The following is a 24,837-nucleotide window of genomic DNA, read 5'->3' as shown; positions in this document are numbered from 1 at the left end:
CCCCCACACCCCACCCCACCCCATTTTCAAGGGACCAAAATTAATTGGACAGTTGACACAAAAGCTGTTCTAAAGGTATGGGCTATACCGTCATTGTTTCATCTATTAAGAAGGTAAAAGGTGTGTAGTTTATTCTAAAGGCCCCGATATACTTCAAGCGAAATCGAAGAATGAACTGATTTCACGTCATTCACCTGTAAATCACCTGATCTCAAATGCATTTCACTTGCTGAAGACAAAACTCAAGGCAGAAAGACCCACGAACAAACAACAACTGAAGACAGCTGCAGTAAAGGCCTGGCAAAGCATAACAAAAGAGGAAATCCAGTCTTTGGTGATGTCCATTAATATTTTATTTATGATTATATTCATTTGTCCAATTACATTTGAGCCCATGAAAATAAGGGGCTGTTTAAAAATGGTTGCAATTTCTAAACGTTTCACATGATAATTTTGTTCAACCCCTTGAATAAAAGCTGAAAGTCTGCACTACAATTTCATTTTGATTGTTTCATTTTAATTGTATTCTGATGGCATACAGACCCACAATTAGGAAAATTGTGTCAGTGTCCAAATATATATGGACCTAACTGTATGTCTGTTTGAGTAATCTGAACATTTTTGTTTTATTCTATAAACTACTGATAGCATTTCTTCTAAATAAAAGTCATTTAGAGCATTTATTTGCAGAAATTGATCAAAATAGCAAAAAAAGATTTTTTGTGAAGGATGCATGACTCAAGCCACATACAAAACGTGTTTCCTTCTGCTCTGACAATGATCCCCAATTCTGAGGACTGGTTTTTCCCACAAGAGAGTGCTCCATCCACACCTTGAATCTGGCTGTGTGGGATGTTGGACCACCAGATCAAGACCCTGTCAAGGCTAGCCCAGTCTTCTATAAATAGTATTTTGCAGACATTTGCAGTGGACACTTAACTTTTCCAGAGAAAATTTCTCGTAAATATTTGTATTAACATAACCTCAACAATTGAGACATAAACTAAACAAATTTTACAGACATGTGATGAACAGAAATTGAATAAGACCTTGAACAATATCAATGTCGAAGGTAGCAGTCAGTGTCTGATGTGGCTGCCAGCTGCTTTAAGTACCATAGAGCATCTCATCCTCATAGACTGCACCAGATTTGCCAGTTCTTGCTGTGAGATGTTACCCCACACTTCCATTTGTTCCAAGTTCTTAAACACATTTGGGGGAAACGCATGGTTTGCCACTACAAGGACAATCAGCTGTTCTTCCTGTAGCACAGTCTTAGGTGTCTTACATTACAGACATTACAGTTTATTGCTCTGGCATCTACAGTCCTCATGCCTCACCGCAGAAGAACTATGCATGTTCATGCAGGTGAACTAGGACTCGGGACATCATTCTTCAAGTCAGTAGAAAGGTCTCTTTACTTTCCTAGATTATTCATTAAACAAGCATGCAAAACATTTATTCAAACCCCTTCTAATACAATTATGTAAAGCTTATTTGGATTTTACAAAACACAGCAAAATACAACATCCTGAAAAAGGGACACACACACACACATACACGCATATATATATGGACCAAAGTTTTGGTACATTGGATGATTACACCAACGGGGACTTTAATGACATTGCTTTATTGCAATTTCAATTCCAGTTTGATGGGGTGGAGGTCAGGGCTCTGTGTGGGCCAGTCAAGTTCTTCCACACTAAACTCATTCAGCTATGTTTATGGACCTTTCTTTGTGCACTGGGGGACTTCCGCAAACTGTTCCCCCCAAAGTATAGAATGTATAGCATTGTCCAAAATGTCTTGGTATGCTGCACAATAAGATTTATCTTTACTGGAAGTAAGGGGCCTAGCCCAACCCCTAAAAAAAACAGCCCCATGCCATTATCACTCCTCCACCAAACTTTACAGTTGCTATAATGCAGTCTGGCAGGTAGCTTTCACCTGGCATTTGCCAAACTCTCAAATACTGTGAACTAAGGAGCCCTATTACTTGCACATTATTATAAAATTAAATAATGTTGTTTAGTTTTAGATAGAATAACAAACACAATTGTATGAAAGCATGTAAAATGCATTTTTTTTTTTAAACTTAACTTCTAAAGCCAATTATAAAATTATATTTTTATTCCAATTATTTGTTGAAATATAATTATTTACCCAGCTGGCTGTCATAAATTGTTTTTATGACATTTACATATATATATATACTTGTACTTTTATGACATATACTTATTATTATTACACTATATATATATATATATATGTATGTGTGTGTATGTGTGTGTGTGTAAATTCTCTAGAGTTCATTTCTCTAGCAAACTATCGAGCTGTGGACACCGAATGACTTAGCCGGTACTAAGCCGGTGTCATTACATCAGAATTTTTCTCCTTCATGACACCTGTCTGTTGACCTGCACCTCATTAAGTGGATTATTTGCCTTCTGGCAAACTTCACAAAATCAGAAGAGATGGCTTTGAAACAATGCTGTTTCAAGCCCGCGGATTGGTTTCTTTTGGTGTGTTGGAGGACAAGAGTCTCAAGAGAGTGGATTGGTCACCTAGTGCTGCTCCAGAGTCGGTGGCGCCTCACAACGAGACGGACGAGTACACAGCTGCGTGCTTTGACTAAGGCATTGTAAGAGCTACTGTAGGCAACAACCATAAATGCAAAAACAAACAAAACGCCTTAATATCAGAGCACTTTTCTCAATATCATTCACATGCGCTGCAAATTTATATTGAGCGCTCCTGCACTGCTGAATGGAATGTCCATTCAAGACATTTCTTTGACAGCTGGCTGGTCATCCCAAAATACCTTTGCCAGATTTTATCATTTGGATCTGCCCTTGGATCTGCTGTTTGTATTGTCTGTGGAAACGCAGCTGAGTTCAGCAGGATTGGAAGCTTGGCCCTCCCTTTAGTTGTTACAACCCCTTATCTGTTGTCTTCTAGAGTGATGACTGCGTGTGACTAGAGCTGCTAAGGCTGTGGTTCTGACTAGCAGGTTATCACCCGCTGGCTACGTAGTGTTGGAAGCACAGGTGAGTTCAGCAGGATTGGAAGCTTGGCCCTCCCTTTAGTTGTTACAACCCCTTATCTGTTGTCTTCTAGAGTGATGACTGCGATCGGGAGGCTTTCACAGTCTAGATGCTGTGTTCAAGATACTGGAAGTGCTGCTGTATTACCTCTTTGTGCTTGTGTATACTGCCCACGTGTGCGTAATCGGTATGAATGAGTAGTTTTTTAACTGATTGAATTTTGTGATAAGTGCCAGCATGGCCGCTACTTCCATCATGTGAACGGAGTTGGTCCTCTCCATAGGAACAAGTTTGTTTGGCTGTGGCCATCAAATTTTCGTTCCTTCCCCTAGTATACGAGGTTATGAATACTTGTGCTTAACTAAGTCTGCTGTTAATCTGGTTGTGGCCTTCCGTCATAGTCTGACATCATCCCTACAGCGAGGGCTGGAAGGAGCTGCTGGACACTAGTATGTTTGCATGTAGATGCTGATATGAACCGTCGGGTATGTACGATTATTTGTGTTATGTTTGTGATGTTCTATACCACTACGGCGTTAAGCATGCTCCTTGTGCTGGCATTAGATAACTTTTTTTTTTTTATTAGTCAGTTCTCCACTTCAGCTGAGGTAGACTTTGCTAGTAACGTTATTTTATGCAATCCCAATAGTGTCAGCTCTGAGTAATCAGAGGTCAATTCACTCAACATTGTGTCAATGTAACCATGGTTCCCTGAGAGGAGGGAATGAGTCATTGCATAAATTGTCATGTTATGTTATGCTCAGAGTTTGGGAACAAGAGCTGCCTATGGTTTTTCAGTAAGATTCTGATGCAATCGTGCCAGTGTCGGCTTATATAGCGAGAGAAGGTCGTCCTTTTTTTATGTGTGCCTGAATGTCATTGGCCAATCCTTAGATTGGCACGATTCTATATGGCTTCAGTATTCTTGGAGAAAGAGGGATTTCCCCATAGCATTAGCTCTGACACAATAATGTCTCATTCTCTTCTCTCAGGGAACCATGGTTGTTTTAAACTGCTTTACTTGTTGGTGTTATACTGCTGGCAAAGGTGTTTGGTTTGCACATGCATGCTCTCTCTCTCTGCTGTAAATAACGGAGTTCTAATTCATTGTCATGTGATTTTGCTACCATGCATATGTCATGATGCGTCAAAGCTTGAGCTCCAGGACCATTTGCCTGAAGCTATAGATCAGGGGTCCTCAACACTGGACCTCGAGATCCACTTTCCTGCAGAGGTTAGCTCCAACCCTAATCAAACACACCTGAACAAGCTAATCAAGGTCTTCATGATTACTACAAAGTTGCAGGTAGGTGTGTTTAATCCAGGTTAGAGCTAAACTCTGCAGGAAAGTGGATCTTGAGGTCCAGAGTTGAAGACCCCTGCTATAGATTATAAGAAATAATGTTGTAAATAAAATTCAGTTTCTTGTAGAGACCCATAGTTTCACTTCAGATGACATCAGTGTTTTACTCTTTGTGCCTTGACAACTCACTGAGCACACTATTCCCATTCATAATAGTGGATGCGCATTTGATGCACCATATACTTTAGCATGTAAGCACCCGACTTGCCGTTGCTGGGTGAGAGCGCTCTGTGTTTCTCTCAAACACACAAAGAAAGAGAAAATGAGTCTTACTGTGCTTACTGTGAATCATATTAATTTTTTTTTTTTTGCTGTCAAAATGACTGATGAATAAAAAGTTTAAAAACAACAGCATGAACAAAGAATCCTGAAAAAAGTATAATAGGTTCCAAAACAATATTAAGATAAAATAGTATTAAGTAAAAACTGTTTACAATATTGATAATAAATCAGCATATAGAATGATTTCTGAAGGATCATGAGACACTGAAGACTTGAGTAATGGCTGATGAAAATTCAGCTTTGCATCACAGATCTTATCCCATTTCTGAAATGTTGTATTTGATGTCATTACTTTAACAGGAGATGCAAAAGAAAATCGGTTTATGGCAGAGAAAGATGAATATGGTGCAGACACTATGACGGAAATCCATATTGTTGGACGCATTGTCCTCAACATGTGGAGGATTATGAAGACTGAGGTTCTCTTTAAATTCAATACCCTCAGAATCCCGAAGCTAACACTGTTTATCTGAGAGTGTTCGGTTTAATCAAGTGCTTCATGTATGTTTTCAGGCTGCATTGAATAACTACACTTTTGAGAATGTGGCTTTCCACCTCCTGCATCAGCGCTTTCCTCTCTACAGCCATCGCACACTCTCCGACTGGTTTGACCACTACACACACCTGCACAGGTGGGAATTTATCTCACATCGGTCAGATGCCTATTACTGGTCTTATTGCAGGGTTGTTCATATGAATGTCATTGCATCATTCATCAGAATTTAATTATAGCATACTGATTGCTGCATACTGTACCATTTATATTGTATGGTACCAGCTAAAATTATCTGAAATGTGTAGCATTTAACAGTGCACTGCAAATAATTAACTTATTTTTGTCTAGAATTTGTTTTCTAGCAAAATTATCTAAATATCATTTACAATATCATTTTCCTAATAAACCCTAATAAATTGTTAGATTTATGCCTAAAACAGCAACCAAAACAACATTAAAAATAATAATAATAATAATTCAAGATATATTCTCTGAAAATAACTGTAGTATCTTAAGCAATTGTCTTCTCAAATTTGTTGTTTTATGACTCAATATCATGTAGGTGTTATGCATAATTTATGGGATATCATTTTTGTACTGTGCACATGATATTTACTGGTTGTACAAACAAAATACTGTTTATTACATTTTGTGTGTGTGTTCTATTGGGGTGTTCTGTTGTTTGGGTTAGGTGGAAAGTGGTGGATCACTATGTGAGCCGTGTGTGTGGCACAGTCCAGTTGCTCCAGCAGCAGGATATTATTGGCAGGACAAGTGAACTGGCACGCGTGTTTGGAATCCAGTTCTACCACGTGCTAACCAGGGGGTCACAGGTAAGCATCCATCTGAAACCTGTTACACAGATGCCTTTAGCTGTCTGTCTGATCACTATATAAAATTGGGGTCAGAATTAATAGCCCCCTTGGTAGATATGAGCAAAGAAAGCTTTGAAAATAAATATGCATTGTATATCCTTTTGATATTTCATTCAAAGAATCCACAAAAATCTATCCTTTCATTGAAGTAAAATGATTGAAAATGATGGGAACATCTCATTTTGAAATGTTTTTATCCATTACACGTTGGCCAAGGTTCTTTGCCACTTTTTGCAACTTCTCTTTGCCAAGATAATAGCTCTGAATCTTCTCCTATAATGCCTGATTTGGTTTGAGAACATCTGGCAAGAGATGAGACCATTCTTCCATACAGAATCTCTCCAGATCCTTCAAATTCCCAAGTTCATGTTGTTCCTCTCCTCTTTAGTTCAGCCTACTAATTTTCTATTGGGTTCAGGTCATGGGATGGACATGGCAGAACCTTCATTTTGTGTTCAGTGACTCATTTTTGTGTTGATTATGATGTTTGTTTTGGATCACTGTTTGGACGGAAGATCCAGTCACGGCCCATTATAAGATTTCTAGCAGAGGCAGTGAGGTTTTGAAATTTTTGTCAAATCTGTTGGTGTTAGATAGAATCCATGATGCCATGTATCTGAACAAGATGTTCAGGACCTCTAGCAGAAAAACAGGCCCACAACATTAAAGGTCCAGCAGTATATTAAACTGTGGGCATGGGGTACTTTTTTATCCGTGTGTATCATTTTAAATCCATATGTGTGCCAAAAAGCTCCTTTTTGAGTTTCATCTGACCATAGAACCCTGTCCCGTTTGAAGTTCCAGTAGTGTCTGGAATATTCTGGAGTTTGTTTTTGGATGAGAGCAGAGGATTTTTTCTTGAAACCCTCCCAAACAATTTTATGTAGGTGCTGTTTGATAAGTGAGCAATATCATACTCATTGCCGTGGTGATAGAGCCATATCACACAGCTACGAGTGTTATATTGTGTCTATACAAAAGTTTGATTGCACAAGCCTGATGAATCTTTGTATTTTCATCCTGGAATATGTGTACATGAGTACATCTTCCAACATGGTTGTTGAAGAAATGAAAAGCTTTATGTTCATTGAACATAAAGATGGTATATTTTAAATATTTGTTTAATAGCTTTTTACCAAATAATAATACTGATACTGGTACAGATGTTAGATAAAAATTTTTTTTAAAAATCTGGGAATTAAATGAGTGAATATAGTCATTCAACATTACAGTAAAATTTGTAATAGACTTTTTAACATTTAATAGGCATAAACTTTTAAACAAAACAAAAAAACTTTTAAGTAAACTTAAATCAAGTCATATAGTAATAGAATAATGTTTCGGTTCGTTTTTTTTCTCCGGTAATTTTATTTTGTGCATTACTTTTCACAATTTTCAAAAGTACAATTACTAATTAAGACTATTTTTATCAGTGTTTTTATTGGAGCATCAATCCTTTCAGAACAACATCAGTATCGCTTGTCATTGAGACAAGCATGTTAATGACTGGATTAATGAAAGACGCGAACATCGCTGATCATAGCCACTTTTATTCTGATCAATGTTAAAAACAGTTGTGCTGTCTAATATATTTGTGAAAACAGTTATGCATTTTTAATTACAATGAACGAAAAAATAACAGCATTTATTTAAAATACAATGTGTTGTTTTGTTTTTGTTTTTTGTAACACTGTCTTTACGGTCACTTTTAATCAACTTAATGCACCCTGAATGCATAATGCATTTATTATTATTATTATTATTATTATTATTTCTTACAGACACTAAATGTTGTCACATTAGTGATTAGTGATTTAAGTGTCACAAGTATAATATGACACAGTAACAGTTCTTAGTTTGTTTAGAGTTATAACTGAAAATAATGTCTTGAAACATTATTGAAATGTCATTTTGAAAAATTCAGTAAGAACAGGTTCTTAAGAATCATTTGTTAGGAAGTAAAGGCTAGAATACATAACACAACTTTTGCAATATTTTGCAGTCTGGAGGAGTCGACACTAGTTGACAAAAATCAGTGTGCAGATATTGGGCAGTCACAGAAAATCACATAGTGGGCACGGAAAACGGATTTTTTTTAAGCTTCAGGCTATGATTCCATCTAGTTGAAGAATCAGACATACTTGATATTTTGAGCCAATTTTAGTACATATTTTAATTTGTCATAAGTCTGCTAGATTCCTAGTACAATATGTGTATCGATAGGGTACGTGCAAAGTTATTGATCAAGTATTTAAAAAAACATTGATTCACATTCACTAATAATGGCATGGATTATTTCTTCCTGTACGCACAGGAGAACTTCTCACAAACAATTATGCCAAATTCACAATAAACGCCTTCAATACAGCCCCAGATTATAGACCTGTCATTAGACAGCTGTACATATGCATATATCTGCATTGTTATATTGTCGTAGCTCGAGCAATAGTAGCTTTTCTTACTCTATCACTGTGCATGATGAAATATATTATACAAATATATTATTTATAATATAAATTTAATTTTAACTATACATAAATGTATAATAATTGTATAATGATGAAATTTGTGTACGCATGCTTAGTGAATGAGATCCAGTATTCCTTTAATTCTTGAAATAGAGAGATTCACAGATGTATATTATATTTAGGTTTTTAATAATTAGATTCATAAATACTTTTTTGCAGTTTTGTGTTGGTAGTTAATCTTTTTCCTTCTATTGCAGTACCGTGTGGAATCAATGATGTTAAGGATCGCAAAACCAATGAATTACATCCCAGTGACTCCAAGCACACAGCAGCGTGCTCAGCAAAGAGCCCCACAGTGCATTCCGCTTGTCATGGAGCCAGAGTCGCGTTTCTATAGCAACTCTGTTATTGTGTTGGATTTCCAGTCATTGTATCCATCTATCGTCATTGCCTACAATTACTGTTTCTCCACCAGCCTTGGACACGTTGAGAATCTTGGAACGTAAGCAGCTTTTGGATTTAGAGTAAAACTACATTAGATCTAGTGTTGTAGCGTGTAATAATGCAGTATTTCTATATATCCACTGTATCTATTTTGTGGTTCTGGTGGTGTTTATCTCTTCCACTCTCTCACTATCTCTCAGGTGTGATGAGTTCAGGTTTGGTTGTACATCTCTCAGAGTCCCCCCTGACGTCCTTTACCAGCTCAGAAATGACATCACCATTTCTCCCAATGGTGTCGCATTTGTTAAGGTAGTTCTGAGATTACACTGCCATTAACCCCTTTCATTTAAATACCTACATTTAAATGATCCTTAAATGGCAACATGATCATGTGATGAGCCATTAAATTTGGTTGCAAGTAGTTGAAAGGGAATACTACTGTAACTTGAATCCTTGCTGTATACTGTACTGCCTACTATTTGTGAAAAATAGCATGTGAAACAGGTTTCCAAAAGTGTGACTGCATCAGCTTCTCAGAAATGATCACAGGTTTATGGACATCGACAAGAGCTCAATGACACAATTAACCAAAATTTTCTTAAGACTTATTGCTGTTATAAAACCGTAGCAACAAGAATATGACAATTAACACCAGGGTTCAATTAATAATTTAAATAATATAGCTAATATCACAATGTTGATGTTTCTTCTGCTTTTGGTTAGCAAGCATCATAAAGGTCATTCTATGAACAAAAATTGATATAATGCAGTGATATAAAATTCAACAGATGTGCATTCACAGTTTGCTTTAAAATCTGGCTGGATGAGATGTGTTCAGAGCAAGAATTGTCAATTTAATAATAATATAATTTATAATATCTTTCTTACAATGCCTGTGTCCGAGTCAGCTCAACTCAAATTGTGTGTGTGCTCAGTCATCAGTGCGGAGGGGTGTCCTGCCAAGTATGCTGGAGGAGATTTTGAAGACGAGGATCATGGTGAAGCAGTCCATGAAGGCGTACAAAAACGACAAAGCTCTGTTACGCCTGCTGGATGCCAGGCAGCTTGGCCTTAAACTTATTGCCAATGTCACATTTGGTTACACTGCTGCCAGCTTCTCTGGACGTATGCCCAGTGTTGAGGTGGGTACTTGTAATGAGGTTCTTTAGTATGGCAGGAAGAAGTCGGAGTCAGCGTGACTGAGGCTCGGGTAATTTATTAAGCGTCCCGTAGGAACAGCGAATACAAGCAGGCGCTCTGGCGCTGCAAAACAAACAAAACTTATATAGCACTTCTGCGTATCTCTGTGCCACGGCCACAGTCTCTCCCACACGAGACCTCAGTCTGTCTCTCTCCCTCTCTGTTCCCCCTGAGCCTTTTTACGGTCTCTCCAGGCCAATCACTGAAACGAGAAGCAGGTGAATGTCATCATGCACTTGACCTACTTACTCACCGCTCGTCTCCGACCGCTCTCTCCCGCTGCAGCCCCCGCTAAACCACGCCCCCCTCGCCACAGTACTCTAACTTTACATTTTAAATCAGTGGTTCCAAAATGAATGGTTGCAACCCAAAAATGAGTCGCATGACATATTTGATCACTGGCAGAAAGAAAAAACAACTAACCATGTAACCATTATTTGTTACGATGGCAAAATAAATAGCCTTATCACCTTTTAAAAGGTTTTGATTAAAATTTGGTTTTGTGCAGCAAGTTTTTGGCTGGTATCTAAATTCAAGACATTTTACAGACTGAACACTAGTTAATAAGGAACTAGTTAATAGTGAATAATGTTACCTAATCTAAGGTCTTGCCGATTTAGATTATTTGAATGCTTGTGTTTGATAAATAATTTTAGGTTTACACTTGATGTTTGACTGGAAGGGCCAGTCTTTCTTAACTGGTATGCAGCAGTGTTGTACGCACAATTTGCATGATATGACCAAATATATAAATTAAAACTGTCTTTACTTTAAGAGCCAGATTTTACATTGAACATCAAGTGGTGACATAATGCGGTTTGTGTGTGTGTGTGTGTGATTACGGTGAGTAAATATTCTGTCTCTCTCCTCACACACCAGGTAGGTGACAGCATTGTGCACAAGGCCCGAGAAACTTTGGAGAGAGCCATAAAGATGGTCAATGACACAAAGAAGTGGGGAGCACATGTTGTCTACGGAGATACAGACAGGTAGAGAAATAAAAACTAGTTTATTTCAATGTTGATGTGACCAAGCAGGTGTGTGAATTTTTTTTTTATTACTCCATTTTGACTCATTCAGTCTGATTGTTAGGTAAGCATTATAATATTACCAGATTACTTAGCCAATCATAGTGCTGTGGAGGCACTGCCTCCCTCTGAAACTTTGTTCATTGTTGTGGTGGGCCAAATGCAGTCCGATTTTAATATTTATACTGCCTTCTGATTGATTTTAATGAAATCCCTGCCCTGTCTGATATGTGAGAGTGTTCTCTGAACAGAACTCGGTGTCAAGTTAATATAACTTAGTGTTCAAAAATCAGCAGACACTATTAACATAAACATCAGAATGTTCTCATTGGCTGTTTTGTTGTGCAGTAGTTTTGCATTCAGTGTGAACAGACAAATTGCTTGTCAGTGGAAATTTGTTGTTGTTTTGTGCCTGCTTAGTACACAGTGTTATACTGTCTCTGATACCCGTCTGTCTCTCTCTTTTAGTATGTTTGTGTTGTTGAAAGGAGCAACCAAGGAACAGGCATTTAAGATTGGTAATGAAATTGCAGAGGCTGTCACTGCCGCCAACCCTAAACCTGTCAAATTGAAGTTTGAGAAGGTTTGTGAACTGGTTTAGATCTGTGGTTTGTCTCTGAGTGTACTCTGAGTTTTTATTTTGAAGGGGAGCGATTTTAAGCCACATGATTGCTGTATTCCAATTTTGTCTGTCTGCATTCTTGTGCGTTTGGATAGGTGTACCTCCCATGCGTGTTACAGACTAAGAAGCGTTATGTTGGATACATGTATGAGAGCATGGATCAGAAAAACCCAGTCTTTGACGCCAAAGGCATTGAAACTGTACGTCGTGATGGCTGCCCTGCTGTTGCCAAGGTAACTAGCATTCCAAAATTATTATTTTCTTTTTTCCCAATCACTTGATAATGTCCTGCTCCATCTGTCATTGCAGTTGTAATGCCGTGTTTCTCAACCAGAGGGCAGTTGAGGTTAATGAATGAAATTCTATTTTGTTAGATTCTGGAGCGGTCTCTGAAGCTGCTTTTCGAGTCACGTGACATCAGCCAGGTGAAGCAGTACGTGCAGCGGCAATGTGTGAAGGTGCTAGAGGCCAAAGCCAGCATGCAGGACCTCATTTTTGCCAAAGAGTACCGTGGAAGCGGATCGTACCGACCAGGGGCCTGTGTCCCTGCTCTGGAACTCACCAGGTGAGTAAGTATATGTATATGAAAAGGTGTGTCAATGCCAAGTATGGATGTCATCTGAGATTAAAACTCATTTTTGAGATATTAAGAGATATTTACAGGTTACGGAAGACAGTGATAGCACTCGTGTTTATCATTATGTGAAAAAGTTGCAGTTGCGTTGTAATTGAGGGAAAGTGCACATCTACGTCATTTAGATTCTGAGCTTTTCTACACTTTATTCAAGAGAGGGAAGAGTTTTCATCCAGTCTCTGCACTGTATTACGTATGAGATTACAGCAAAATATTTAGATGAAATGCTTATTTTAGCACTGTTCATTTACCGCTGTCATCTTTTTAACACTGTTGTCATATAGGTACAGTGAGACATATAGGTAGTGTGCATTTTTTTGCGTTCCCCAGCAATGCAGTCAGAACTAGAGTTTAGTTTGCCGTTGTCTATCAACACACAGGGACAATATGTCTGTAAGAAGCATTAATATGTAAACACAATTGGTGTACGCATGAGAGCACAGAACACCTTGATGAGGTTAACATTCAATTAAGTTCAATTCAAATTTATTTGTATAGCGCTTTTCACAATACACATTGTTTGAAAGCAGCTTTACAGAAAATGCATGAGCCGGTTTAAGTGCTCCAAACATTAACAGAAACAAATTTTCCATTGTGTTTTCTTATTCAAATTGACAAAGCAATAATGAAAATTAAGAATTCCATTAAAAAAAAAATGTATAAAGTCTTTTAGAGTTTGTTAGAGTTTGCTCAAAACTGCAATGTAAAGAGGTGGAACAAAACTCATAAATTGCATTGGTGTACTAAAAGTAGCATTTTTATTATTATTATTTATTATTGTTACATTCAGAAATAATGTAAAATAGTGGTAAATAAAACAGAAACATTCTAAACACTGTAAACATAGTACCCCTCACTGCCCAAAAATCTTTCAAATTTCACGGTATACAGAACAATAAAAGTTTTAGGTATAAGAGCATGTATTTAATTGTATTATATATTTATAGTTGTATTCATTATAAACAACATTTATTATAAACACCAAGCCTAAATGAAGCTGAACTGAATTACCGATGTGTAGGTAATGTGCTTTGCAAATAAACTTAACACACCTTACAAGCAAAATCTGTGTTAAAGTTGAATGTGAGGAGAGATAAATACTGAATCCCATGGATAAAACATTTTGCACAATTTACTTGAAGGATATGTTAGTGGATGTTTACGGAATTTGAAAAAAAAAAAGTGTAATTTAATTGATTTCTGTTATTTTGACAAGTAAAGATATATCTGATCTTCTGTGTTGTTGTTCTTCACCACATTAAATGATGTGAATATAGGGAAACGAGGAAAATAAACATCTATTTAAAATAATTCATTTAAAAAAAGACAGATAATAAATAAATTGGCCACTTTTGCTTAAGAGTGTGTTCATTTTTGCAACCTCTCATTTGATTAAATTCAAACATCGTGTAATGTTCTAGAATGTAGTTTGTCCATAACTTTAACCCTTGTGCGACCTTTTGGACATTTTTGTCCTTTTCAGTTTTGTTTTTTTGATCATTTTGCCTGTGTTATTGCCAACTGCATACATTTTGGCACAGGTGTGTATTTTTATTGGAATTTTACTATTTCACTTCCATTTCCTTTAATAAATCTGTTTTGCACTAGGTACAAAAAATTGTTCCTCTCAGGACCTTAAGGACAAAAATGTCCCCATTGAAACCCATTAAAACTGCTATTTTTAATAAATTTAACTGTAAAATTATGCAATTTTTGGTGATAGGCTTTCATTATATTGGCAAGGCTTTAAAATTTATTTTTTTACTATTTTTTACCAGATGGTGCCATTTTTTCAGGTTTGACCTATAAAGAAAATACTCGCTCTATTTCTGTTTTCTGCTTCTGCATATTATAGAGTCAATTGGATAAATAATGCAGCTATAATTGTGTGGGTGTGTTGGTATGGATGTCGGAGTGTGGTTTGTATGTCATAAAAAATAAAAATTGTGTGTGTGTTCTTGTAATATTTGAGAGAGAAAAACTCTACTGCAAATCACAAATCCCAACCACTGTGTGCACCAGCAGAGTTTTGCTGGTATCTAATGGGGAAAATTTGGTACTGCGCCCAAACAAAATCTTACTGAAAGCTCATTTTTTGAGATATCAACCTCAAATTTGGAATACAACTTGTTTAGATTTATGGCTTTGATTTTCTAGCAGGTATAGAGTTCAACATTTTTCATATATATTTTATATAAAACATCGTTCATAAATCATTTTCATAAACCTAAACATCTAGAACTTTTTTTTTTGGTTTCACTTTTTAAACTTTTTTTACTTCAACAATAATCTGCCATGGGTCTTCTTTAAAATGAGACCAAACTTAACTCTGTGCTCCCAAGCTTCAAATTTTTATGACAGTTTTTTGACATGGACATTTTTGTCCACTATGGACCTATGTGTAACTTTTTTTAATTGACGCACAAGGGTTAAATATACTGCTCTGGCCCTTCTTGCAATTGAGTTATTGATGACAAATTGTCACATCTATACTGCTTAACTCATGGAAAAGTCACTAATATTGACAGTGCCCAATAAAACAGGGAATGAGGAGAGGGTAGCATCCTCTGTTTAGTTGCACATTTAGGTTGGTATGAATCTTTTTACAGGTCTTTTACAGATTGAGTCATTGCGCTGATTTGTGCCAAAATGCTTTATTATTCTTCATTAAAAAAATTTTTTAAACCGTTTATTAAACAGTTTTTGCATGCAAATTGAGGAACCCCCATATTACATAATAATCTAGGCAAACTTGTAGAAAATGACAGGTTGTGCACTGTATTTAATAAGTGCAGACATTTTTGGTTTGCATGTTTGAATATGTGTGTTTTTCCAGACAGAGCTCAGTTTATTGTCTGCATGCTGCAGAACTGCCTTACTGTACCTGATGCTGCTGCCTAGCAACACACCCATTAACAGATGCTGGAATTAGATTAGAGTCATAGTTGAGGGGGAATTCCTTCTTTTGTTAATATTGCTGCTGTTTATGTGTTCTGATTGCAGGCTTAATCCAAATGCTTTAAAATAACACACAAAGGTTGCTGTCCAATATTTTTCTTTAATTTTTTTTTTGCTTTTTCTTTTCTGTCTGTCTCTCAGGCGTATGATGGCGCACGATCGACGTTTAGAGCCACGTGTGGGTGAGCGAGTGCCGTATGTTATTGTGTACGGGATGCCAGGAGTGCCGCTCATACAGCTGGTTCGACGTCCTGTAGAGGTACTGCAGGACCCCAGCCTGCGCCTCAATGCAACCTACTACATCACCAAGCAGATCTTGCCACCTCTCGCACGAATTTTCAACCTGATTGGAGTAGATGTGTTCAGCTGGTACCACGAGTTGCCGAGGGTTAGTTATTTGTCATTTTGTCTTTTAGCATATGCAAAATATAAACGATTAAGCTTGACATTGAAACATCATTCCCCTTAAATGGGTGTATCTACAACTAGTTCTTGTACCTTTATTACTGAATTATACTAGCTAGTATTGATATAAAGGCACCATCTGGTGGTAGGTTATAAGACTGCAAATGTGTAATGTTTTACATATTGAAATACTTTCACCTGTACTAGTTCCATATGCAGAGACAACTGTAAGTAAACCATTAGTATGTTAATTCTCCTGAATAATAAAAACCCTTGCTGTCTGGTTCTCAAATATTGCTTGAGCCAGTGTTGCTCTGTTGAGCTGGTCTGGATGCTCAAACAGAATGGCATGAGTTTTGCATTCGATTATTCAGACAAGTTCCCCTCATGTCTGTGCCCTGTTGATTTTTAAAAATAATGACTGATTTCCCAAATACTGCCGTTTGCTTAGGACAGGTAGTGCCACATCAAACTCACAACAAATACCATTTGTTTGAGCCATTATTGGCTGGTAAAAATTTTCAAACTAATAGAGCTTGTGCTGATAGCAGAGCAGAACCACAGTATTTACATTATTTATTTATTGGGGATGAAATTCAATCATATAGTTAACTAAGCATATACAAATTGGAGAAAGTATTTTAACATCCAAAAAACTATGCTTTACCTTTAAAAAGCACAGTTAAATGAAAAGACATTTCCAGTGAAAATCTGCATGTCTGTTTGTGGTGTTATTCACTGCATAGGTACAGAAGGCATGGAGCTCTGTGAGTGGAGGAGGGGAGGAGGGCACAAGAAAATGCACCATCTCTCAGTACTTTACAACGCTGCATTGCCCGGTTTGTGATGAGCTGACACAGCTAGGAGTGTGTGAACGTTGTCGGGCTGAACCCCAGCGTGTTGCTTTCCACCTACACCAGGACTTGCGGCTTTGGGAAAGCCAGCAAGACCAGCTCCTAAAGGTAAGAGGTCATGTTGTCTTAGGGTGCTTTCACACCTGGCCTGTTGTTTCAGAACCTGGCGCGTTTCCCACAAAAGGCCTATTTCTCTCAAATATTGTTCACAAATCTGTCTAAGGGTGCTTTCACACCTGGGCTGTTGTTTCGGAACCTGGCGTGTTTCCCCCCTTAGCTCGGTTCGTTTGGGCATATGTGAACACGGCAATCGCGCCCGGATCCGCGCCAAAACAATCGGTCCGAGATCGCCTGAAAGAGGTGGTCTCGGCTCGATTGGAAACGAACTCTGGAGCGGTTCGGTTGTAGTGAGAAAGCAATCCGATCTAACGGACCAACGAACCAGGCTATATCTCAATGTGTAATGGGTAATTACGTAAGTTCTGTGAAAAGCATTAGCTTTGTTGTTTTGCTAATACTTCAAAATGAACCTGTGAATGTCTGTGGGTGAGCACGTCTTCGCCATTCAAAATCAAAGCGCACTTTTTCATTTTATAATGCCGTCTTATTGCTCTTCTTCCTAGTATGTGCATTTTAAAAATGTTTTCCCGATGAATCCTGGACTCCTGCTCAAAGTGATAAATTAATATAACGACATCTACAAAAAAAAAACAATAAGCCCGCGAAGCTGTTGTCTTTCCATCCTGACGGATGACAGCCGTGACAGCTAAGTGGAATCCTGGAAAATGAACCGTGGAACTTTGACCAATGAGAGAACCGTTTACTCACGCGTGACTTGTATTAACAAATTTGGTCCGTTTAGAAACATTGCCATATGAAAGCGAACCGCACCAAGAATAAAAAGCAACATTGTAATAATTGTAATACCTGTTTCAGAACAAAGCAATCGATCTACAGGTGTGAAAGCACCCTTAGTCTTAGATGGCCATGGTTTGTTCACTGACCATCTGATTCCATCATTTCCGATCTGGGGTGCATTTTCCAAAAGCATTGTTAGCCAACTATGGTTGCAAGTTCCGCTAAACTATATTGGTAACAATGAACTGCGAAAATATTTGCTTTTGAGAAAGCATCCCTGATTAGCTTTAAGCTGGCTTTATACAGAATCTGGTAGTAAGCTGTTTTATTTAAGCCTGCTTGAAGTTTCAACTGGATTGGTTCTTCTTAAGAAGTGCTTATTTTATCAATTACTTTCTAAGAATCAACAAGTTTTACACTAGCCAGATATCCATAAGCAGATGTTCTGCTGTGTTTTCCAAGGTTATTTCAGAAAACCCTAAACGGGCACGTAAAAACAAAATAGACAGTCTTAAAGGGTTAGTTCACCCAAAAAGATGAACGAAGGTCTTACGGGTTTGAAACGACATGAGGGTGAGTAATTAATGACAGAATTAAAATTTTTGGGTGAACTAACCCTTTAATGACCTGAAAACTGACCAAAGGGTGGTTCTCACAATAGAAGCCCTTTAACACCAGCATTCTGTCACCACAGTTTTTACATTTACATCTGACTATTTAAGAAATGTCTGGCTATTAAAATAAGCGATTTAATTTAATGTTGTTTAACTGAAATGATTCATTTAAATTTGGTTAGTAAATTGTATATGTATGCTGTACTGCATGTGAAACCAGACAGATAATGATTTCAACAATAAATGATCTTTACTTGTCTCACTTCAACAAAAACACATTTTGTATTCCTTAAAATAAATAAATAAATAAAAACACATGGTAATATAAACAAAATGTGAAGCAAACCTGGAATAATTAAATACATACAATTATACATATACTTTATTTTAATTTCACTTTATTTATTGGTGTATTTGCTACTGGCCTTCAACGATCAAATATAACTATGATTTAAGTTAATCTGTTTCATTTCATTTTATTTGCTGAAATGACATTGCTGAACAAACTCGTCCTTTTGTTCTGTTCTGATATGTCGCACCCTCGGTTCAAGCATGCCTCTTCTATGGACAAAATAGAGTTTCCTTCAGCCTGACATTTATTTGTTAAGCTTTTGGTGTCCATTTGATGGTTGAAAATCTTCTCAAATCTCTAAATGCTTTTATGATGCACAGTTAATTTAAACACAATCCATAAGACACATCTTAAGACAGCTGACTAAGAAACTTTAATTAATGCTGTCACGTATAACAAATCCACTTCAAATTTAAATGAATTGCTAATTACAATACTCTTGAAATGGTGAAAAATAATTGGGAATCATTTTTAAAAATGGTTACACATTTTATTTATTAGAACTTTTGTCATTTTGCCTGCCTGGCTGCTTCCTTGATCTTAATTATATGATGTGATTTTTTTGCATGATCATTGCTGATCATGGTTTCGAGAATCGATATATCTGCCCTTTCTAAAGAACATGTCAACACAGAGTAATCTCAGACAATTTAATCCAGTTATTTTAATCAAATCCGCTAACTTGTTTGAAGAACCAAATTAGCCAGAAATCAGGTATCGAGATTAATAGATCTGACATGTCAAATCATCTCAGATGTATTATGCGAGGTATGAAGAACGGCCCCCTGCTTCTGCTCTTCTGTTAATACAGTTTTGGTTACCAGACAAGACTCACTGTTAATGGGTTTTGGGTATTAAACATCTACGCTGACTAGTTGTTCAGATACTAGACAAAGGATATTTTCTGACAGGGTCTGGTGTCCGGGTCTGTATCTATTAATTCTGGCGTGGAGATTTGATCTAACACAGTGGGGTTTTTTGTTTCTTTGTTTGTTCTTGGTGTTTTTTTTTTCTTCACTTTTTGAAACATGTTTTGTGTGAAAGAAACTTAAGCTGCAATGGGGACCACATTTGGGCCCTTTAGTCAAAAGTCTGGCTTAGGGGTGTGCACGAATACTCGAATATTCGGTCTGAAATTATTATTCGAATAATAAAACACTATTCGAATTTTACTATGTGTTGATTTGCTGGCCGTAAATGCAGGGAATCCATGATACACCCTAAGCAGTTATAACTAAATGCACTGGGTGGCGCTGTGGAGCGTGTTAACAAGTTGATAGTATTTGATCACAGAATGTCGTCATCTGCCTCGCGAAGTTTGGATTTACTTTGATCAGAGGCGGACTTAACCATTAGGCAAAGGTAGGCGACCGCCTTGGGCCCCCAAAAGCCAAGGGCCCCCTAAAATGCTTTTTATATGCGAGATGCGCGTTCAGTGATTTTGGAAAAATAAAACGGATTTCATAGTGCCCTACAAATATCATGCATCTGAAGCTATAATTTTAATACTAAGCAACAGTGCATATTATATAGGGCCTATTTTAATTTGTTTAAACGGCGCTCATTTTTTTTTGTGAAAGACCCAAGAAGGACCATGCAGTCACTTTCCACACAGGCACACTTCATGTTTGGTTGAAATAATCCTTAAGCGTGTAAATTTATAATTTCCTTCAGTTTAATTTAAATGTGCAATTAAAATTAAAAAAAATAAATGTATATTTTAAAGTTTAGAATTAGAGAGCCTTGCGTTGTGTAGACAATTGCATAGTGAAAATTACCCCAACGCACCACCTAGTGTCCAACCTACTCTAATACTATTATAACCTGTTTAAATGTGAATAAGGGATTTACAACATTAAAGAAATCCTTTATTTATAACATGTACATGAAAAATCTAAAAGATTAGACACAACTATGGGACACGGTCGTGCAGCAGCGAGCAACAGTGAAAGGAACCTCAAGGTTGTAAATGTGTGAAATTGTATAGGGCCCCATTCCTGTATTTTGCCGGGGCCCCCCAAATCACTAAATCCGCCCCTGACTTTGATCTAAATGATCTTACTAAATGATCTGACAAAATGTAATTACTTCTGATCAAATGAATTAGTGAAACTGATTTATCATAATATCACCACCACAATGAGAAATCACATGAAATCCAAACAGTCGACTGAGGAAGGACAGCTGTCCATCACTGCATTCACGACTGCAGGTAAGCGCAGCTGTACTCCGATTGAGCCGAGAAGAGAGCGCATCTGATAGCCAAATGATCTTGAGACATATATAAAGGTTCCTCGAGGGAGAGAGGTTTAACACAAAGCGCTAAGAAACTGTTAGCACACGTTATCTTTGTCAGCGCGTTCTTATTGTTATCAGACTGAGGAACAAACTTTAACCCGAGCATGTGGATATTATTGTTTCTCTCAGAATTAATACGTGAAACAATGTAAACACAATAAATATAGGCCGACTCGAGTATATGTAGCCTACGTTCTGTACTATAATTGGCACATTCTGTTTGATTTTTCCGTTTGCTCTGCTTTATCTTGAATGCTTTTTTTTATGTATTTTTTGTTTTGTTTACACGTTTTCAACCAAAAAACCTTGTGATATAACGTAACGTTGCTGTAGAACATTGTTGTGTAACGGCTAATCATAAGCTTGTTCAGAAATCGTGACAACAACTTGATAATTAAAAAATAACGTCTTTCTCATTAAACCTCATTTAAATGAACGAATATTCGTTTTTTTATGAGGCCAAATATTCGAATGCAAAGTTTTTGGAAAATGCCCATCCCTGGCTACATGAGAATAGAGATCACATGTTTCATGTTTGTCATATGTCAGTCTTTTATGTTCTTCTGTTGTGATTTGATTGACAGGTATGTAGAAGTTGCAGTGGGAGTGCTGAACGTCAAGTGCCATGCGTCTCTTTGGACTGCCCTGTACTCTACAAATTGTCTCGTGTTAATCGGCATCTTTCCCGAGGATCATATCTTCGCCAGCTGCTAGAGCAGTTCTGATAGTCCAGCAGTCTGTCCCCCTTCCATTTTACTCTGGTGCTAAACACTGTGCCATTCAGCACAATTTCTGTGTTTAATATTTTGAAAAGGTGCTTTTTTTCCCGTGTCTTTGAAGTTTCCATCTTATACTGTTTGACTGTGTGTGGTACTGCAGTGCAGTGGGACTAAAGAGGCCTTAAATACAGAAAAGAGGAAGCTGATTTTGATGCACTGTGTTTGAATTTGCTTGGTAGTTGTCTTTAGAGTGTTCATTAAATGGCGACATTTCTGCAGATTGACAGGTCAGACATTTACAGCATAATCCTTTCTAAACTGAACCCTTATGTGCTGTAGCAATTTGTAAATGAAGAAGATTCAGTACTGGCTGTAATTCGTGTGGAACAATGTTTGACTCCCATGATTTTTGTTTTTTGTTTTGTTAGATCAGTCTTTTGTGAATAAACCTTGCATAAATTTATCAAAAATTCTGTCTATGAACACTGTTGAAAAAGAAATCTAAAAATGTTTTCACATGTATGTGCTGGGAGGTTTTGTCTCCATTCTCGACAGAGGCAAGTCTGAGGACAAGCAAGTCAGTATCAGCCTTAACTTAGACTTCTGCAATATGTTTGATAAGTATTATTGTCTGTGTGCACAATTGTTCTTTTAAAATACTTTTCTAATGCTTTCTCTATTCTAAACCAGACATTGTTACCGACCTATGCTACCTACCAGAGTTACATAACCTATGTTTTTGTAAACCTGTAAAAAATGTAAGGTGCTTTGTTTTTTAAAGAATATTTGTGGGTGGAGATTTAATACTGACATAATAAAATTCAATGTATTTAACAAATGCTTGTTTCAGTCAAAATGGGCCCCTTACATCATCTTGGGGTATACTGTAAGCTTTGCAGATCTTTATTGGAAAGGGTTTAAACAATGTTTTTCATGCTTGTTCATGCTTTCCATGAACCATAAACTATTATTGCACATGCACCTGGGGAACATTAAGACACTAGCAATTTACAGGCAATATGAAAATAAGGTCACAGTTACAATAACTCGGGACAGTAATAAGACTTTACTACAGAATCTGAAAAACACCAAAGAAAAAAGTGCAAAAATTGTGGAAACCGGCAGCTGCTGCCTCTAATCACAGGCCATGTCCAAACAGCTGCACTGTAGAAGACACTTGATGTTTATACAGCCATGTTCAGTGGGACTTCTTACACAGTGGGACTTCTTACAAATAAGATCATCACGATAAACAGGGCTACCTGATATGAGCAATGGAAATGACCTCGTCACTTGAAGCTTGTCGGACAAAAAACAATTTACACACAAGTCACATCTGGTTAATATCAGACTTTAATAAATATTAACTATTTTGTGATTTTTAAAAAAATCAACATTCAGTATGATTTGAAAAATGAAAATAAATATTTTGTAAACATAAAAGGACTTTCAACAAAGACTTCAGCATCAAAATATTATTAATGCAACTTTTTACATTCATTCTGAGTCTGACCATACAATACAAAAAAATGGTTGTCTTAATTTCACAGACTTGTGAACTAGTGAATTGTGCTGGTTACCATTGTACAGAATAATTTAATTTATGGTCTATTAATTAGCAATAACAAATGAGAGCAAATCTGAGACAAAAGAGAGGAGAGATATCCTAATATAATCCTAATATACGTTGGTGTCCAATAATTAGGCTGATCTGAAATAACAGGACAATTCAGTTTATGTATAATATGCTTCTTTAAGATAATCCTGTACCGTGGTGAGCAGGAAAAGGCTTGGTTTGGGTTATGTTGCTTTATGTAATGAACGTCAAACATGCAGTTGGCATTTAGAAAATACCAAATCAACTGGCTAGTGTGATCTTTTCACTCAAGAAAATAAAAAGGCTGCCACTTCTCAGTTCCTGGCTAAGGGCTAAAGTCTGAGACCTCTTTGATGTAGTGCAACATATTAGTCTTTTTTCTCCCTGTTGAGGGACATTAACAGTTTGCGTCTGGGAGAGTCTGTGGAAAAGGGCAGTGTGTTAGACAGAGTGGGGTCTCTTGAGGGTGGCGACAATGGGGCGGCCACTGATTGGGCAGCAAGTGCACTAGCTGCAACTTCAGGAGGCACTGAGGCTTTAGAAGGAGAGCTCAATAGGCTGGCATCATCCATCTCTATCACCTCAAAGTCTGCATCATTCCACTGGTCAGCTTCACTTTCATTTTCCTGCTCCTCTTCTTCCTCCGCATTATCCAGCAGTGCTTGCTGGTACTCACTCTCATCAGCATCCTTGGTGCGTCTCCCTGGCATTTTCCTCAAGGTGGTGTCCCCTCCTGGTGACGCTATTTTGTACATGACAGGGAACAAGATAGAAGTGAAGGTGGATGTGCCAAGTGCCAGGTACATCAGCAATGGCTGATTTTGCAACTGCCCCAGTAATAAGCCCAACAGAGCTGGCAGAACCATTTCTCCAAGAGCTGCACCCACCACAAACACTGCAGCTGACCGCCCTGACACAGTCGTGTACTGCTCAACCCATGAAATTCCACTGGGAAAGGTGGTAGACATAGAGACACCATATATAGCAGTGCATGCCCAGAGCATAGGGGGATTTCGACTAAAAAGACACAGCAGGAGTGCGGAAACTGTGGTGCCCACTAGGCTCAGTAGGATCAGGATGCCTGGCCGCAGACAAGCAGCAAAGAATATGGCCAGACCACGACCAGCCGCGAACGTTCCCCAGAAGAGTGAATTCAGTCCTGCTGCCTCAACCGGTTTCATACCAACATAGTCCTTGCCATAGGTAAATATAAAGGAACCATACGCCACCTCACTTCCAACATACAAAAAAAAGAACAAGGACAGCAGGAATAGGAGTATGTTGTGGTGTTTGGAGAACTGCTGCTTTCCTGAAGGTGTTTTTGCCCTATTTGAGTTGGGGGAACTGCAGGAGTACAGGGAAAAAAAGATGAGCGACACCAATAAAACAAAAGCACCAATCACAATGTAGGCCCACATGGATGTTAGAGTGGTGTTCTTTGGATGGGAGGATAAAGGAACCCTGGCATCGAAGGTCTTGGACGCGTGGCCAGATGCTAGATCCGTGTAAATGGAGGCATTGTCGGAATGCTGGCCAAAGAGCAGCTTGGCTATGATTGGAGAGGCAAAGGCTTCAGCAGCAAATCTAAAGTGCAGAGCCTGCAGGTGAGGTCCAGCCTGCTCTCCCCACATATTCAGTATAAGAACATTACCGCCTGTTGACAACCAGAAAGTCTGTTACAGTAGCACCTATAAAGGTTTGTTTATATATATATATATATATA

General features: G+C 37.7%; 2 protein-coding genes across 3 annotated transcripts in view; one reads left to right on the top strand and one right to left on the bottom strand.

Annotated features, from left to right (window-relative positions):
* LOC107712405 (DNA polymerase zeta catalytic subunit-like) overlaps positions 1 to 22,322 on the top strand; it is a 59,861-nt gene extending 37,539 nt beyond the window's left edge. For both annotated transcript variants that reach the window (XM_016517649.1, XM_016517656.1), the window contains exons 18-30: positions 4,993 to 5,111; positions 5,206 to 5,324; positions 5,880 to 6,021; positions 8,789 to 9,033; positions 9,176 to 9,284; positions 9,911 to 10,117; positions 11,055 to 11,164; positions 11,672 to 11,786; positions 11,921 to 12,058; positions 12,200 to 12,390; positions 15,559 to 15,805; positions 16,569 to 16,784; positions 21,383 to 22,322. In XM_016517649.1, the coding sequence (XP_016373135.1) occupies positions 4,993 to 5,111; positions 5,206 to 5,324; positions 5,880 to 6,021; positions 8,789 to 9,033; positions 9,176 to 9,284; positions 9,911 to 10,117; positions 11,055 to 11,164; positions 11,672 to 11,786; positions 11,921 to 12,058; positions 12,200 to 12,390; positions 15,559 to 15,805; positions 16,569 to 16,784; positions 21,383 to 21,523 (2,099 nt within the window). In that variant the 3' untranslated portion in view covers positions 21,524 to 22,322. The remainder of the gene's footprint in view (positions 1 to 4,992; positions 5,112 to 5,205; positions 5,325 to 5,879; positions 6,022 to 8,788; positions 9,034 to 9,175; positions 9,285 to 9,910; positions 10,118 to 11,054; positions 11,165 to 11,671; positions 11,787 to 11,920; positions 12,059 to 12,199; positions 12,391 to 15,558; positions 15,806 to 16,568; positions 16,785 to 21,382) is intronic.
* A 1,003-nt stretch (positions 22,323 to 23,325) lies between these two features.
* Positions 23,326 to 24,837, bottom strand: part of LOC107712423 (sodium-dependent glucose transporter 1-like) — a 5,066-nt gene continuing 3,554 nt past the window's right edge. Inside the window, exon 4 of the mRNA XM_016517668.1 lies at positions 23,326 to 24,768. Within this exon, the coding sequence (XP_016373154.1) occupies positions 23,483 to 24,768 (1,286 nt within the window). The 3' untranslated portion in view covers positions 23,326 to 23,482. The remainder of the gene's footprint in view (positions 24,769 to 24,837) is intronic.

Source organism: Sinocyclocheilus rhinocerous, unplaced genomic scaffold, assembly GCF_001515625.1.
Source record: "Sinocyclocheilus rhinocerous isolate Xijiao unplaced genomic scaffold, SAMN03320098_v1.1 scaffold2418, whole genome shotgun sequence".
Taxonomy (NCBI): domain Eukaryota; kingdom Metazoa; phylum Chordata; class Actinopteri; order Cypriniformes; family Cyprinidae; genus Sinocyclocheilus; species Sinocyclocheilus rhinocerous.
The sequence above is the reverse complement of the archived record's forward strand: the minus strand, read 5'-3'. Positions and strand labels throughout refer to the sequence as shown.